The sequence below is a fragment of the Carassius auratus genome, chromosome 35 (genome assembly GCF_003368295.1).
Source record: "Carassius auratus strain Wakin chromosome 35, ASM336829v1, whole genome shotgun sequence".
In the NCBI taxonomy this organism is placed as follows: Eukaryota; Metazoa; Chordata; class Actinopteri; order Cypriniformes; family Cyprinidae; genus Carassius; species Carassius auratus.
Window position 1 is genome coordinate 4,489,206 of NC_039277.1, and position 17,314 is coordinate 4,506,519.

The 17,314-nt window shown below is 37.6% G+C and overlaps 1 protein-coding gene across 1 annotated transcript; it reads right to left on the bottom strand.

Annotated features, from left to right (window-relative positions):
- Positions 1-7,552: 7,552 nt before the first annotated feature.
- LOC113054081 (keratin, type I cytoskeletal 18-like) lies at positions 7,553-15,252 on the bottom strand. Its single transcript, XM_026219391.1, has 8 exons — positions 14,831-15,252; positions 14,227-14,309; positions 13,978-14,134; positions 12,465-12,629; positions 10,940-11,065; positions 9,593-9,810; positions 9,432-9,460; positions 7,553-8,046 (listed from the first exon to the last, which is right to left on the bottom strand). The coding sequence occupies exons 1-8, from the start codon at positions 15,248-15,250 to the stop codon at positions 7,931-7,933; spliced, it is 1,314 nt and encodes a 437-aa protein (XP_026075176.1). The 5' UTR covers positions 15,251-15,252; the 3' UTR covers positions 7,553-7,930.
- Positions 15,253-17,314: the final 2,062 nt, after the last annotated feature.

Here is a 17,314-nt window from a genome sequence, read left to right on the forward strand (position 1 = left end):
GTTATTGGTTATTCATAAGGCAGCTTGTGGTTGTTTTATTGTTCATTCCGATTCCCAGGTGTACCCTTCAAAGTTACCAAGCAACTTTCTTAGTACCTACTTAATATTCATTAGCCGAGCCTTCGTCATAGTAGGATTCGAAACTTCAAAGTTCCGTCCAGCAGCGAGAGTCAGACTCGATATCACTCCGCCGCGGATGCTCGCATCCCCAACTGAGCGGTGGATGCGCTTGTTTAAACTTCAAATGACTCGGTTAGATCCTGGAACTGTGCTTTTTCAACAGAATATCACAGACGATATTGTTGTTGATTATTGTGCAGGGTACTATTTTCATGTAGGGGGCAAGGATAAAGATGTAAAGGGGCAAAGCCGGAACAAGCCGCTTTTCGAGGCGTAGGCTGCATGTATTTTAAAGAGACAGAGATACTTTATTGTAGTCGAACTACAGCTGATCATGTGGACCTGTTTGTTCTTGCACCCTGGTTAAATATGAAATTTAATGAGTTCTGGGTCGGTTAGTAAATCGTAGGGAATTCTTTAAAATCACGCTGATGTTTTTAATGTGTGAATTCAAGCTTACACTTTCTGTTTCTGCTTCATAGTTGAGATCTCTATTATGGAGAACTAGATTACAGTAGCAGGTGCATCATTTTATACAGAGCAGCATGGGATAAATAATTTAGATATTACTGCACAATACTGGTGAAACATGTGATGAAAATGAATGATGAAGTAATGAATAGGCCTATTTAAAATTATTTTATAAAATCCAGATTAAAGTAATATGGTCTTTTATATGCGTACGGCCTACTACAGGGTGTTCCCCAGCCCTGTATGTGTTTTGCATTACTATTTTAGTTATAGAATCAAATGCAATCCATTGTAAGATATTCATAAAGGTTTTTGTTGTTGTTGTTGTTTGCGAAAGTCACGCAGTTTGCTCATCATTCTGTCATCATGTTAATACATGTACCCCCATCACTCACTTTTCGTTTGTAATACATTAAAGCCCAAGTGAGAGAGACATCTTTAATAAGGACGCTGGCGACACCATCTGGCCATGAACAGACAGTGCAGTCATATTGCACACATTCAAATACGGGATTTATTCACTTCTACAGGATCTCACCGCTAAACAGTTCCTCAGGTTTTGTTCTTTATAGATGTCAGTTACTGTAGTTTTTTTTTTATCATTCGTATTTAATGTATTATCATCATCTTTAAGGTTCGTGTTCTATTTATTTGTAGTAATAATAATAAGAATTTTTGAAAGGAGGTTTTGAAAATGTTGATCCTAACCTCATCAAGGTCAAGTAAGTATTTAATGAACTATTGTTTTTTTCTGTGATACATCTAATAGGTCTCCCAACCTAATTTAGGATTTTAAGTTAAAAAAGGAAATGATTTAATCTATATTTTAATTAATTTGTAATTACCCTGCAAACAAAGAACGTTCCCATAACGTTAGTTTTTGGTTCCCGTTTGGTTATTTTTATTTTATTTCGTTAAATATTTCGTTCATTTTTTTTATCAAATACTAACGTTCTGGGAACGTTTAGAAAACTTTCCTGGCTAACCAAAAACAAACGGTCTGGGAACCAAAAATTGTTAGCTGAGTATTAATTAATTTTATTAATTTTAATTCAAATTGAATATCGATTAATTTTAATTAATACTTTTTGCAAGCCTTGCATATATAACTGAAGAAACACAAGGGGGCGCACTTTGCGAAGCAGTGACTTAAAAATCTAAATTTATGTAAGGATTTTTTATTGTTATTTTTATTAATTTTTTTGAGTATTGGATTTTTTTATCTCACTGCCGGCCCTAACTATGATTCACTGGTGCTCCTCATCAGCATTTCATCACTTTTTCACCACCAGATCCTCTGCAGTGAATGGGTGCCATCAGAATGAGAGTCTAAACGGCTGATAAAAACATCACAACAATCCACAAGTAATGCACAGCACTCCAGTCCATCAGTTGATAATGGGTAATGGAGAAAGCAATAATTGTGCATTACTTGTGGATTATTGTGATGTTTTTATCAGCTGTTTAGACTCTCATTCTGACAACACCCATTCACTGCAGAGCATCCAGATGTGAAAAAGTGAAAATTTTTTACAATTCTGTTCTGAAGAAAAAACAAACCACAATTTCCACATTTTAAAATGACACTAACGTCTTTTTATTTAAGTATTTGGTTAAGAATTGTTTTAAGAACATTACAGTGTTGCACTGAACATTCACAGTTAATCTACACATTCAGTGCACAGGTATTAAAGAGCCACAGAAAACTAGATTTCAGTGTATGAGTTGTAATTTAATAGCTGAGTAAAAATATATTTTGGTGGCCGGTCTCTCTCTCTTGACCACAATCACTTTCCAAAGTCCATTATTCACCTAGAATACGATTTCCATGTCAGTGTGACATTAGTCAAGCAGAAGCATTTCTACTGTAGCTGGGCAAGAGATAATAACAGAGCTCCTCAAGTCAGTTTGAGGACAGAATGTCACAGAAACGCTAATCACACTTGTGCACTTCATATGAAGACAGCTGTTTTGAGGAAGCAAATGTTGCCTACAACCTGACTGGACGCAGAACACAGCTTTGCATTGGTTGCTTTGTTTCTTGAAGGATGTGCAGTGACACAAGTAAATCATTAGAACAAAACTATTTGACCCCTCACACGTACAGTATCTGATGGATTGCTGAGAGAGCTTCCCGTTTAAATTGCAAAGAGCTGTCAAGTCTAGAGACTGTAGTATTAGTGGTCCTTTGTGTGATCACGAGAGTAAACCTGGTTTTCTTAATCTCTGTTAAGCCTCTCAGGACAAGGGTTTTCATGTGGAAACACATCTGCAAATATTTAGAAGCAAATACCTATATGACGTATAACTAGTAAAATGTCATGTATCAGAGCAATGAACACTGCAGTTTTTGTATTGTTACTTTTTATATTCTGTCTGTGTTATATTCTTGTTTAATGTGTTTTTTGTATGTTTTATATTATATATATTACAGTACTTGTGAGAAGAACAGTGGAGTTGTTCGGTCATAATGTGAGATTATTGGCTTATTTACAGTGCAATCTAATGAGTTTGTACTTATGGTTTCAGATTGTGTAAAATTAAGTCTGTGGTTGACATTTCACAACATGAACCTTACATATATTGTCTTAAAATTAAAGTTTTTTTTTTGCAGCGATGCTTAAAAAGAAAAGTTTTGGGTTCCCCAAAATAATCTTTCAGTAAGGTGGTACAGTGTGATTGTACAGTTACCGTATTTTCCGGACTATAAGTCACACTTTTTTTCATAGTTTGGCTGGTGCTGCGACTTATAGTCAGGTGCAACTTATTTATCAAAATTAATTTGAAATGAACCGATCATTAATCATTAAATGTTTTCCTTAAAAAACTTAATTTAAGAAAAAACGCCATAGATATCCTGGATGGCATTGGGAGGAGTAAATGATTAGGAAATTTTCATTTTTTGTGTGAACTAATCCTTTAACACTGTATTACAGAAATACACTCAGCGAAAAAAAGAAACGTGCATATTACAATGATTGTGTGTGTGTTTGTGTGTGTGTGTGTGTGTGAGAGAGAGAGAGAGAGAGAGAGCGCGCGTTTTTGTGTGAGTGATCACTCACACACAAACGCTCTCTCACGCTCATTGACGAGTGATTTAGCGTGAGTGCGTTTGTATGTGTTCAAGTGAATGTGTGTGTGTGTGTAACGCTCATGTTCGTTATTTCCAATGTAGGCGCGCGGTATGCACGCTCATAACGGCAGCATCCAGGCGCGTCCGCACCTAGTTAAAAACATCTCAACTTTTCAGAATGCCACAAGCGCACCGCGGGTCATGTGACAAGAACTAACCAATCAGCTTCATCCTTTCCCGCAAGTGCCCGAGCGCTTTGGAAAAAAAGTAAAGTGAGTGACGTCAGTGAGTGTGTTGTCAAGCAAAGAGAGCAAGCGGTAACAGCGTCTGATCCTGGCCGGTCTTGGGCACGAAACATTTTTTATAATATTTTTTGTCAAAAACAACGTGATGAATGCTCAAATCCGAGTCCGAGTCCAAGTACGAGTCATCAGTCCACGAGTCCAAGTCGAGTCACGAGTCCAGAGAATGGAGTCTCGAGTCGGACTCCAGTCCAAAGAATAGTGACTCGAGTCGGACTCGAATCCGAGTCCAGGACTCGAGTACTCCATCACTGGCTCCTGTAGTCTACACTGAACACATAGAGCGCCCTCTCGTGGCTAGAGACGGTAATGTTTTCTCTTGGTTCTAGAGAAATAAATGCGACTTATAGTCCAGTGCGACTTATATATGTTTTTTCCTCATCATGACGTATTTTTGGACTGATGCGACTTATACTCCGGTGCGACTTATAGTCCGAAAAATACGGTAAGTAGCCTACTGAGAAATGTTATTACACAATTGTGAGATGAGTAAATGCATGTTCAAATTTAGTCTAGAACTACAGTAACATCATGTTCACACGGCGCACACAACGCCTCCGGGACCTACTCATCATTTCTCATCAAGAAATGGGAAAAACAAAGTAACTGGTGTTCATTCTCGAACCTTTGTAAACTCTTCACTAGCTTTGGGACGAGTTACACAAGTGGACCTATCATTTCCACAATTGAAATAATGGTTTATCCTGTCTAGACTGTGCTTATGTAAGACTGCTATCATAGCTGCTAATCTTAGCGGTGGAGCTAACAACTCCAGTGGTTTTTAAAGGCTTAAAAGCTCTTTAGCAACAATAATTTGCGGGGTTTCTCATATTATAGTCCTTATTCGGCATGTTGTTTTGACGGGGCAGTATGGACGGGTGTGGGGTATTTCCCTTATAAAGTTCATTTTCTCATTTCAATTAGTGGTGTTTAGCATCATTAATACTAGTGTTCAGACCAGACTTCAAGTTTTTTTTTTTTTTTTTAAGAAATGTATATTTTTATGCATATTTTAAATTTATTCTATTTCTATTTCAAATAAAAGCTGTTCTTTGAGACTTTCATCAGAGAATCCTGAATCCTGTTTTCAAAACTGATAATAATATAAATATTTCTTAAAGCAGTAAATCATCATATTAGAATGATTTCTGAAGGATCATGTGACACTGAAGATTAGAGTAATGATGCTGAAAATTCAGATTCCTGGAGTAAATTACGTTTTAAAATATATTCACAGAAAATAGTTATATTAATTTGCTATAGTATTTCAAATTATTATCATTTTTGCAGCGTTGGTTAGCAAAAAATACTTATTTAAAAAATATAACCTTCAGTGTAACCTAAAATAACCTTCCCAACCTCTAAATTTTGCACGATAATATACAGTATATCATTGTAATATAAGAAACCAAAGAAACCCATGCATTTTGATGACAATGACAGAAAAGTTAAAGTTAATAATGAGTCTGTTCTTGGTCGTTTGAAATCACCAATCACAAAAGGGCTGTGACCAAAAACATGTACTCAACCCTTTAATGTGCATGTCATGCCTGGCCCTCTGTAATTGCTGCTTGCAGCTGTATTATTAGGCCTACATACCTATTTACTGCATTTTTCCCCAAAGTTTTCAACAAAACGTGTGCATTCCAGTTGTGCACTAAATCCAGAAAGAATCACATCTCTTTCCCACACTGAGATCGAGACTTCAACTTTAAGCCAGTGCAACATACACAACTTCAGATTGCAGGTGCTAGCTTTAGCATAGCGATGCATCAGTCCAACCCAGACAGCTTCAACAGACAACACACAAAACACAGATTTAGCAGTATACCTACAAAAATCCCAGCATTAAATAGAGAACTGACAGATGGAGGAGTTTGACAGATGTGTATGTGAGCTTTTGAGGCATCGTGCATCTCAGGCTGTATGTTTTAGTTTGAGGGTGTGTCGGGGAAGTCCTACGGTCACATTATTCCTACAAATCCCCTCTTAAAGAATTGTGTTTCCATGAAAGAATGGACATCTCTTCTTAAGAAACAAGAAAGCCTTTTATCCAAATTGCACTGATCATTTTTGTCCCTGATTAGTATCCATAGAGACTTTCACTGTGAGGAACAACAAATTACATGGAGATAGTCAAATGTATGATCTCAGCTATCATTGTGGGACATTATGTTTCCCACACTTTGAGACGGCTGTGCAAGGATTTTAGAGCATTATTTTATATACTAAACACTGAAATCTTCTTCTTTATTATTCATCCAATTAATTATTTTACCTTTTTTATTTGAGCCAAAAAAAAAGAAAGAAAATGCCATAAAGGCATGTAATTTGTTTTTCATTGGCACAAGTAAAAAAAATATAGATGTGAATCATTACCCTCATTTTTTTTTTTATTGGATGAATAAAAATAAAATATTCAGTGAAGTAAACAGAATAAAATTGTCTATTTTTTATAACCTAAAATTAAAATTATATATTAAAAAATAATAATAAAAGTAAAGTATAATGACAGTAAGATGGATTCATTCATTCATTGATTCATTCATTTAATTAAGGACCATTGGATTTTCCTCAAGAAGGGGAAAAATAGAAAAGTTTTGAGAAATGTATTTGTGCAAGCATCACTCGTAAAATAAAAGTAAATATATAGATAATATTTTAAGTAATGCATTATAATATCAACTATAAAAACACAATATCATTCCTCTAAACAAACCCTATTGTCCTGTAACAGAGCATTCCAGTCCAGACTTCTAACTGAATTCAGGACAGGTTTCTCAGGGTTTCTTCATGAACATCCTCTTGTTCTCTGACAGATCGGTGCAGAGATGAGTTCAGTTCACCATTGCCAAACTGATCTTCAATCCTCACCAGCCTCTCTGTGCGGCATTCACTGGCCAACAGATCAAATTTAGTCTGTTTAGGGGAAGCTGAGGACAATCAGGATGGCGTCACCAATCAGAGCCCATTACCCATAATCCTCAAACAGTGCATGTGAAGGGATAGAGGCATCAAGGTATTTTCTGGTGCTATCAATACTTGTCTCAGTACTCGATTATTTCTGTTATGTATATATTTTTATTTATTGTGTTATTTATCTTGTTCTCCATGCCTGCCGTACAAATCCATCCTTTTAATGTCTGATGTAAGGAAGATCAAAGAGGACTTGATTGAGACATCGCACCCTTGTGCTGTCTTAAAGTTGCCCAGACAAAAATGGCATTGTTTGTAGGCTGATCTTTTGTAGCTCATGAATCTCTCAATTCAGTTTGCACAATTTTGTCTCAGATCTTTGTACTAAAATATAAAAGTACGGTCACACTTTATTTTAGGGTCCAATTCACACTATTAACTAACCATTAACTATAACTTTAGCCTCAATTAACTCCTTCTTTGATGCTTACTTATAGTTTATAAGGTAGTTGTTAAGTTTAGGGTATTGGGTAGGATTATGGATGTCATGCATTATATGTACTTTTATATGTTTATTAAAAAATATATAATATCTGGTGTGCATATGTGTGAATAAAGTGATTCTTGTACTTTGGATAAAAAGACTAAAAGTCATAAATGGTCACAAAAATGCAGTTGTATGGTTTTATTACAGATAAAGAGTGAAAGAAATGACAGAAAAGCAACCTCTTGAGTAAATAAATTCTTCTCACACTACACTATTTAGAAATAAATATTGCATACAGAAAGAATAAAGGGTTTTGGTCTGATAAGTCCCTAAAAGCAATAACAGGAGCACTTGTTTCTTCTTCAGTTTCAGCTCTAAATCTGATGGCGTTCCTAGTCATTTCAGCTCTTTTGTTGCTTGAGAAAGGAAAGACGATATCTTTGAAAGGCTGGGAATGAAACAAAAAATCAGGGGCTCTGTGGGGGCCCAAGGTAATGTGGCTCCCAAATGAACAATAGAAGCTTTTATACAGAGAATCCCACAGACAGACTTGTTCTTGTTTTACTTCTTCGCCTCCTCAATCTGCTCAACTTCGCTGGATTCGTCCACCACTTTGCCATTGATCATGGTTTGTGTTACCACCTTCACTATCTTACGGGTCCGAACGTCAGGCTCCTCTGCGGAGAGAAAGACAGAGTGATATGTCAGATTCTGGACTGTAGGCTCTGTTATGAGAGCTGCCTCTGTTTGGCAGTGTTTCATGTGTGGAGCTCAGGTGAGAGGACAAACGCACTCCCAGAACATTCCAGAGCTGATGAATGTTTACCCCACAGTTCAGAAATACTTCAGCATCAAACTCACTATCATACTGCAGTTCTGAATATCAGGAAAGTTGTTTTTCTAAAGAATGAGGGCCATTTATGTCCCTCATACAGTATAAAGAGGCAAAAATTAGCTGATGCAAGTATTGCTAAAATTATTTATTTAATATAACATCTTTATTAGAAAATATGCACATTTTGATTAAAACTAATCCAATACAGCTCAAAAGTTTGGGCAAAAACATAAAAGTTTATATATATATTTATACATAACACTTTTATTCTGCAAGTATGCATTAAATTGTCAATTTCAAATAAATGTTGTTCTATTAAACATTCTATTTATCAAAGAATTTTGGGAAAAGCAATTATCAATTTCCACAAAAAATTTAAACAGTTTTTAACCCTGATAATAATCAAAATTGTTTATTCAGCGTAAGATTATCATATTAGAATGATTTCTTTCATGACTTCATTATGTTACTTGCACAAGTATTATCCAATTAATCATAAACCTATCAACCCTGTTACCTTAATTATACATTTAGCATAATTATTATCCTTTAACTGGCTATAATTTACTTGGCGGAATTATTTAAAACTTCAAAATGTATTTAAAAACCAGAAAACTGAGTGTTTTGACTATAGGCACGAGTTCACAGGCACAACAGAATTTAATGTTCTTAAAACAGTTTAATACACAAGACATTGTGTTATGCTCATGTAGTGCCAAACTTACAGTCATTTTAAAAAGAAAACTCAGAGATTCTATAGTATGCTCTGTAAATATCAATAATGCAGAGAGAAGATAAAATCACGATAATCTGGAGTTTTTATCCAAACCAATTTAATTCATTTATGCAATATTTATTAGAGTTTTTATTGCAAGAAGTTCTAAACTGACAATCCTGAGCACTGAAGATGTAACATAAGTTTATGTGCATAGAACGTCTAACACGTTAAAAACTGTGTTTCTGCAATGCAAAAAACACATTAGTTCATTAGTCGGAGATATATTTAATGTTGGCAAGTTTTGCACTTAACATTGTAAAAAGCTACATTCTCTCACTGAGAGAGAAGCTGTATTGCATACGTGGGCTTGTTTTAGCTTCTTTTCACCAGATGCACTAACTAAGAGTTTTTATTGCAAATTTGTCTGCAATGTTTGTTGAATATAACTTGTAGGATCAGTTTGTGCATATAGTGTTTGCTGAATGTGTTCAGTTTTAGTGAGTACTCACTCTTGGGGGGTGGAGGGGTCTCTTTAACCCTGTGAAATAAAAAAATAAATCTGATGTAATTATGAAAACGGTCATTAAGCTGCAAAAGTCCCAGACACCAATATTAGTGTCACACACACAAAGAGACTGGAAGGACACTGCGGTGAGTAAACTGGACTCACGTCTCCTCTCCCTCCAGCAGTCTCCTGTAGGTGGCGATCTCCATCTCCAGGTTCTGCTTGATGCGCAGGAGCTGCTCGTAGTCCGTCTTGTTGCGCTGCATGTCCAGACGCAGCTGTGACAGGTTTTCCTCCAGCTGGGCCAGGGTCGCCTGCAGCCGCTCCATCTCCAGGGTGTACTTCTGCCCCGTCTCACCCAGGTTACCCTCCAGAGCCGCCACCTGAGAGAGGGGTGATGGGAAACTGTTAGTCGAAGCCATAGCTGAGTTCATTAACATATGAGCCAGTGGTGCTCAAACGGGAAATGCATGTTTGAATTGAAATAGATTTCTGGATCCGGTTTCCACAATATATTTAAAATGTAAAAACCTTTGAAAGCTAACTCCGTTTGGACACACAGCTTCTCATTTTTTTGTTGTTGCATGGTTTCTAAACGAATTGTTGAATGATGTGGAGTGCTACATGCCAAAATACATAGAAATGTGCATATACGGGTCTGTCTGAGTGTGTTTAGTGAATAATTACCATGTAAGTGAAGCTATCCCATCATTAAATAAGTCGATCCTTTTTGCATATAATCATGTTTAAACTGCCAACCACCAGTTAGTGATAAGGTGAACTGTCAGGACAAGGAGGCTTTTTAGCTACTGCTGTTCACATGCTGATTAAGTAGTAAAGCTTTATACAAACACATACAGACCACTATTCCTGCAAAAATGCATTCTTATAGAGCAGCTTGAACATTCATTTGTGTTAGACTGAGGAAAGAAAGTCATACAGGTTTGGAACAACTTGAATTTTAATTATTAGGGGACTAAAGGTTGCCTTTATGCATCTACTTGCACCCTCAAAATAATTGTACCAGCAGAGAAACTACTACAGATCTACCCCTATATGAATTTACGTCTTAGCTTATATACACACAAGTGTGAGCTGTTTATAGTAACTACATCTGAGATGCTGGGAGTGATCTTGGACTGGCATGAGATTCGAAGGTCATGAAAACAAGCAAACCTGTTTCTCAAAGAGTATTCTGATGGACAAGTTCCTCTTTGGAGATCTATTACATGTGTATTGCTTTTAGTAGGATTTCTACTGACCCCTTTTTCACGACATAATCCAACAACAAACTGTGTCTGTGCTTCTCGCCGCTCACATTTGACTTGTGGAAGTAAGTAAAGGCATGCGATAGAGCATTGTGGCCTGGGTCATTCATATAACCTCAACATAAAGGGCAGGGTTTTACTTTCCAGTGCTGAGCTGTAACTGTATCTGCTTTGGTCACGGCTCTAGAGGTTCACTCAGGGAACAGAAATGGTCTTTAAAAGGTTCCTCCTGCCTGGTTCTGACCTGTTTGTGAAGGCTCTCCAGCTCCACTTCCAGTGTCTGCAGAAAGCGTTGCCTCTCGGTCAGTTCACTCTGAGCCCCTCTCAGGGCTTCATTACTCTCACGCACCTGCATCTGCACCATCTCCAGCTACACACACACACACACATATAAGTGGGTGGGTTACAAAATTGTTCTGCGTGCAAGGACCGCATGCAACATAAGAAAGTAACACATTCTGCTAAAGTCTTTTTTGATGATGAATCAGTTGTAATAACATGGAACATTAATATATACTATATCTTGGGTATCATGTACATACTTTGTTTTTAAAAATACCATTGTATGGTTTTCTTGTGTACAGAGCCCTGCACATGAGACGCAGGAAAAAATATAAGGCTAAATTGTGTGCACGATTTACTAATTCATTTCCTCAATTTATTAAAATGTGCACACGATTACTATAGCGTTCCCTCAATTTACTATTGCATTCTCTTGATTTATAAATTGTGTGCACGATTTACTAATTTGTTCCCTCGATTTGCTAAATCGTGCGCACAATTTAACAAATCGAGCGAACGCAATAGTAAATCGAGCGAACGCAATAATAAATCGAGCGAACGAAATAGTAAATCGAGCGAACGCAACAGTAATCATGTGCACGTTTTAGTAAATTGAGGGAACGAATTAGTAAATCGTGCGCACAATTTATTAATTTTTTCTTGCATGTCATGTGCAGGGCTCCATACTCGTGCAACACACAGGGTTATACTAAAAAATTTTAAGTACCTTGAAATAACATGTAACTACCATGATACAGCTTGCAGATTATGGTTCATTGTGGCTCCAATAAACATGGTAATGCCATTTTATTTTTTAAAGTACCTTATGTAAATTACAGGGGCACAGATTGTTCTGTCTCAAAAATATTTTGAAGTAACATGGAATACCATTTTAATATTTTTGTATTACAAAAAATGTAAAGATAGGAGACTTAGAGTAACATATAACACAATTAGCTTACAAAAATACCATGTTATCACTATGGTACAAAAACCGGCGATAATAAAATTATAATGTATTGTGGTATGAAAAAAAAAAAAAACTTTGATAGTTAAGTGGATCCATATTCAAAAACCATTTTAATGCCACTGTATTTTTTGTAAATACGAAAACATGTAAATACCATGATTAGCTAACAGGTTGTGGTTGACTGTGAATATTACAAAAAACGTAACAAAAAAACAACAACGGTAATACTATTTTATTTTTGAATTATGTTCAAAATATCAATACTACAGTATTTTTAATGTATGTAAATTCCATGATTTTACTTTCCAAAACTATCACTGTGGCGCAATGTCCAAAAACATCTCATAATATTTTAAAATATGTTGGCACATCATGTAACTACTATGCTTTAGTGTACAAAAATACCATGGTAATAATTGGGTTGTACCAAGGTGTTTTTATCAGTGAAATGTGATCTGAAACTCTTTACAGGAGCTGGCAGCCATAGTTCTGCTTCTGATCCTCTGGGAACACCAACCTTTTTACGGTACCAGCTCTCAGCTTCCTCCTTGTTCTTCTGGACAATGCCTTCATACTGAGACCTGAGGTCAGAGAGAACCGTCCCCAGCTCTGGCCCGCGGGCCGCATCCACCTCCACACTCACTTCCTCTTGGGCGACCCGGGCCCTCACGCTGTCTATTTCCTGCAGACACAGTGGGAAACTAAACAAACTGTCTGGTAACTTTCTGTGGAACTAACAAAAACTGTTAGTCTTTGACTAATAAGATATTTAACATGTTTAGATAGGTTAAATGTGCGTGTGTTTCATGTTTGAACATGGGGGTGTGGACTGTGTGGTGATTAGAGACTGCAGAGTGAATGCTGGGAATTTGATACCATGTGGTGGCGCAAGGTAGGTGGAAGTTACTTCATTATTAAGTTCTTCTCAATGAATATTTAATAATGTTGATCTCATGTTCCTCACAAGGATAGTATGCATGTGCTTCTCACAGAAACAGACAAATACACCATATATATTTTGAATATTCTACAACTATGACACCACGCCCTTCCTTCCACATAAACCCAGAGTCTATGCGTGAGAAAGTATGAGAATGGTACTGTGCCTCCTGAGTATTGTTTTTTACCCGTCGGTTTGTGTGTCATCAATGCTCCAGTTACAAGTAATGCTTAAAACACAGTCTATGCAAACTGTCACATCAACTATTGTCATGTCAGAGCTAGAGTTTAAAGAGTATCTCAAGCAAAACAAGCTTCCTCAATACCTAAATCTGGTTCAGTGGCACAGATGTTTAATAGGAACTCTACCTCTCTTATGAACTGGGACTTATTAGCTTCAAATTAACACAAGAATTCAAGTATTTGCACACCTTATTTGAACTTGGAATTTGCTGGCCAAGGGTACGCATCCATGTATAGCTGTATAAAGTAAGTTTCTGGCCTAAAAATGACAACACTTGGCTGAGTGCCCGGAGGTTAGCTTTGAGCCACATCTTAGATTTCATGAGACAAAAGAACCGCATGGATTGGGTTACAAATGACTCCAAGTATGGACAGTAGAGGTCAACGCTTGAGAGGGTTTGACAAGGGTTTGACATGCATGTCAAAGAGATTCTGTCAAATGCATGTCAAAGAAAAAAAATGCTTATTTGCTATAGAAGAACCATTTTTGGTTTTCCAAAGAACCTTTCAGTGAACAGTTCCAAAAAGAATCATGTTTTTCTTAATGTGAAGAACATTTAATAATCTTAAGAACCTTGTGTGAAGTGGAAAGATTCTACTATAATGGAAGCGATTATACCATCAGTTCCTTCAAGGGCATTTGCACAAAAGGGTGATTAGATCAACAGAGGGTTGAAAGGAAAGGAAAACCACTGAACATTGGATTAGCTCATGTCCTACTCTTAAGGTACACTAACACGCCATTTTTTAGCCAGATTGTAGACTGGGGGAATGCAGCAATGAGGAGCAACAGATGCATCACTGTAAGGTGCAGCTTTCACCTTTTTGTTTCCACGTGGAGCTCTTACCTCCTCATGGTTCTTCCTCAGGAAGTAAAGCTCCTCTTTCAGGCTGTCCAGGTCACCACGGAGAGTAGCAATGATCTGGTCATGATCTGACTTGGCTTTCTTCAGGGCCACACAGTCCCGCTCCACTGACTGACACATCGCACTTTCCGTCTCCCATCTGCAAGCACACACCAAGTCAAAACCCCCTGAAGTCCCTCAACGGGATGTTTCAAAAATAGTTCTGGTAAGTGCAAGAAGTCATTCACTCACTTGATTCTGAAATCGTCTGCAGCCAGCTTGGCGTTGTCGATCTCAAGCATGATCCGAGCGTTCTCCAGAGTCTTCTTTCTTACCTGTAAGGTGCACAACACGAATATGAAGGTGCAAATAATGCCTTCATCTCAAACACACTGAAACCACCAGTTAAATGGGAGTGTAATTAAATATTCAAGATGGCATTATGCATGGACCAGGAGTGTGCAGTCCTGCTCCTGAAAGTTCATAAAGAGTTTGTCGCCAACCCTAATTTAACACACCTGGAGCAGCTAATCGAGAAATTTAGGATTGCCCGAAACATTCAAGCATGTACGTTGAAGCAGGTAAAAGCCTGTACCTAATACTGTTTCGACTAATAGCCACCCCCTTTTACAATGCTATTTATTCAGATTCAGGTACTTTCCATTTTTGTTAAAAGGTAACCGTTCAGTTTAATGGCAGGTCATTATTTAACTAGTGTGTCTGGTACGGCTAATGATCAGAGACATTGCTGAGCAGACTTTCAGAGTTTGTGTATACCCACTGTACACATCACGAGGCATGCTAACAATCTTTGTTTTCATTACGCTGAAAGACCTTAAGGGCATTGCCCACATACTTCCTGTTCCAGAGCATGGGCTTGGGCCATCATGGAATCAATATCATGTCCTTTGGGCACACGGTCCAGCATCAGTTGTTTGATCCTCAGCTCCAGGTCAGCGTTGGACTTCTCCAGAGAGCGGACCTTGTCTAGGTAGCTGGCGAGTCGGCTGTTGAGGCTTTGCATGGCCTCTTTCTCATTGGTGCTGTTGCCGTGAAGGCCATTGAAGGACAGGTTGCTCGGGCCGTTCAGATCTGACATGCTCATGGAGGCAGAGCGAGACAGAGGCTTGGCGGAAGTGAATGAGACAGCGGCTTTGGATCGGGCACGTCCACTGTCCCTCAGAGACATGCTGGTGAAAGAGGGCTGCCGGCCCAGAGAGAAACTCCGTACTGACAGACTGGACGACATGACCTCTGCGGACAGAAGGAGATGCATTTCATCACATACCCAATATTTCTGACGAATGACTATAACCAAAAGTTAAATAATAGTCTTGTTTTTAAAATATCATCAGAGCCTACATTTAAGAAATGGATTGTGCAACAGAGTTCAATTTAAAGAGACAGGCTACTTTGAGTATATCCAAATGTGCACAACGTATACAACACTAAAGTAATATGCTTTTAGAACAAGAATAAAAATAAGCTCCCATTATTGCCACATTTTGAGAAACCTTTGCAGAAAAATACTAATGTTTGGTTTAGAAGAACATCACACATCTCCACCTAACCTCAAGACATCCGGCTTAAAATGCTCTCCTCACAAAAGCACTTTTTAAAAGAAGCTTTTCAAGCCCAAAAATGTCCATTGCTCCCCCATGCTGGATTTTACAGCTAGAAGTAAATGTCCAAACTCTGTAAAAAATGACTTCTCGACTCTGGGCTGTTTAAGAGAGTTGGTTCACACCTTTCTAATCCATTTATCTCCTGCCATAAAGTGTTAACCGTCTGACAGCCAGCTAGTGTTAAAGCTGAAGGAGCTCTTTATGCTGATCTGGGACTAGAATCCCAACCTCTGACAGGGATGAATGTCAGGCGTGAATCTCACAAAGAAATGTCAGTTTATACAGTATTTCATCAAAAAAAAATCAAGGCTATTTTTAGGATCATTAATGGGGTGCATTAACATAAAATGTAAGAAAAATGTAAGATATTTTGCATTGAAACATTATTTCCATGACAGTTAACCACATTTAAGTCCCCGGATGTTTATTACATGCACATACGGTACACACATATATATCTCAGTTGCAGAAATTGTACCAATGCTCAGGAAACAAGTCTTAGCTAGTCCTACTAAAGCAATGGACAGCTGTTTTGAATTACTTCATTTAAAATGCCTGTGCAATCATTTAACATTTCACGTTTTCTGCTCAATTAAGTGTTAAGAGCGTCAAACAATGCACAAAACGTCACTGAATGATAAAGATAGAGATCACATGACATGTAAACGGCGTTCATCAAAACATGACCCTTCTTCTGATGTGAGGCTTGTTGTGTTGGAAACTATGCCTCGTGTGTTGTCTTTATAATACAATTACTCCAAACAAGACAATACGATTCGTTCGTGGATGTGCAACATCTTTAAAACCCTATTTTTATGTAACTGAATATAAATGTACCCAATTTAATGTGAATCACAACATATATCATTTCATTTGATTTTACTAACAGGCTGGTTTATATGTGGTTAGGCTACTGCGTGAGAAAAGAAGTGAAGAAGTCTCATACCTGTTGTTTTTGTGGTGGATGACGGTTTCTGCGCTGTGTGATGTGAGGAGTGTTAAGTTGTGGTCAGTTCCTAAAGGTGCCCTCATATAGAGCTCAGGACCGGGGGCGGGGCTTATCCTACACCTGAACACCTGTGGGAGGAGCCCACCTGACTCTCTCTCAAACTCAAGCTGTTCACACAAGTGTAACTCAAGACACCAGAGATCACGGCATGAAATATTCAACAGGTTTCTGCTGTAACGTGAACAAAGAGAATGAAAAACGAAACAAAGGCTGCTCTGTGTGCCTGCGGGACAAGATCTATGAGCCAGAACACTGTTTACTATCCTTATCTTCCACAATCCTCTCAACTAGATCTGAAGGATAGCCTATCTTTGCCGTATTTTAGTTGCAAATTGTGCTCTACTGAACAAAAATGATGGTGACCTGGCCTCATTTAATGGACTATGCTCACAAAGAGACAGATTATGTTTGTCAGTCATGTATTTGAGTACTTAAATGGACAGTTCATGCAAAAAAAGTAAATTCTCTCATCATTTGCATACTCCTGTCATTCCAGAACTGTGTGAGATGGTAATGACAATATGACAATAAAGCATCATAAAGTGCTTCATACATCTTTTGCACTTTATTCTAAGCCTTTTCAAAGTTATTTATTTATTTATTTGTAAGGATGAGACCAAAATTTGAGCTCTTGAAATGTGAAATCTTGACATTTATTAATGAATTAATTTTGAATGAGCTTTTATTTTTCTATTTTCAGTTTCCA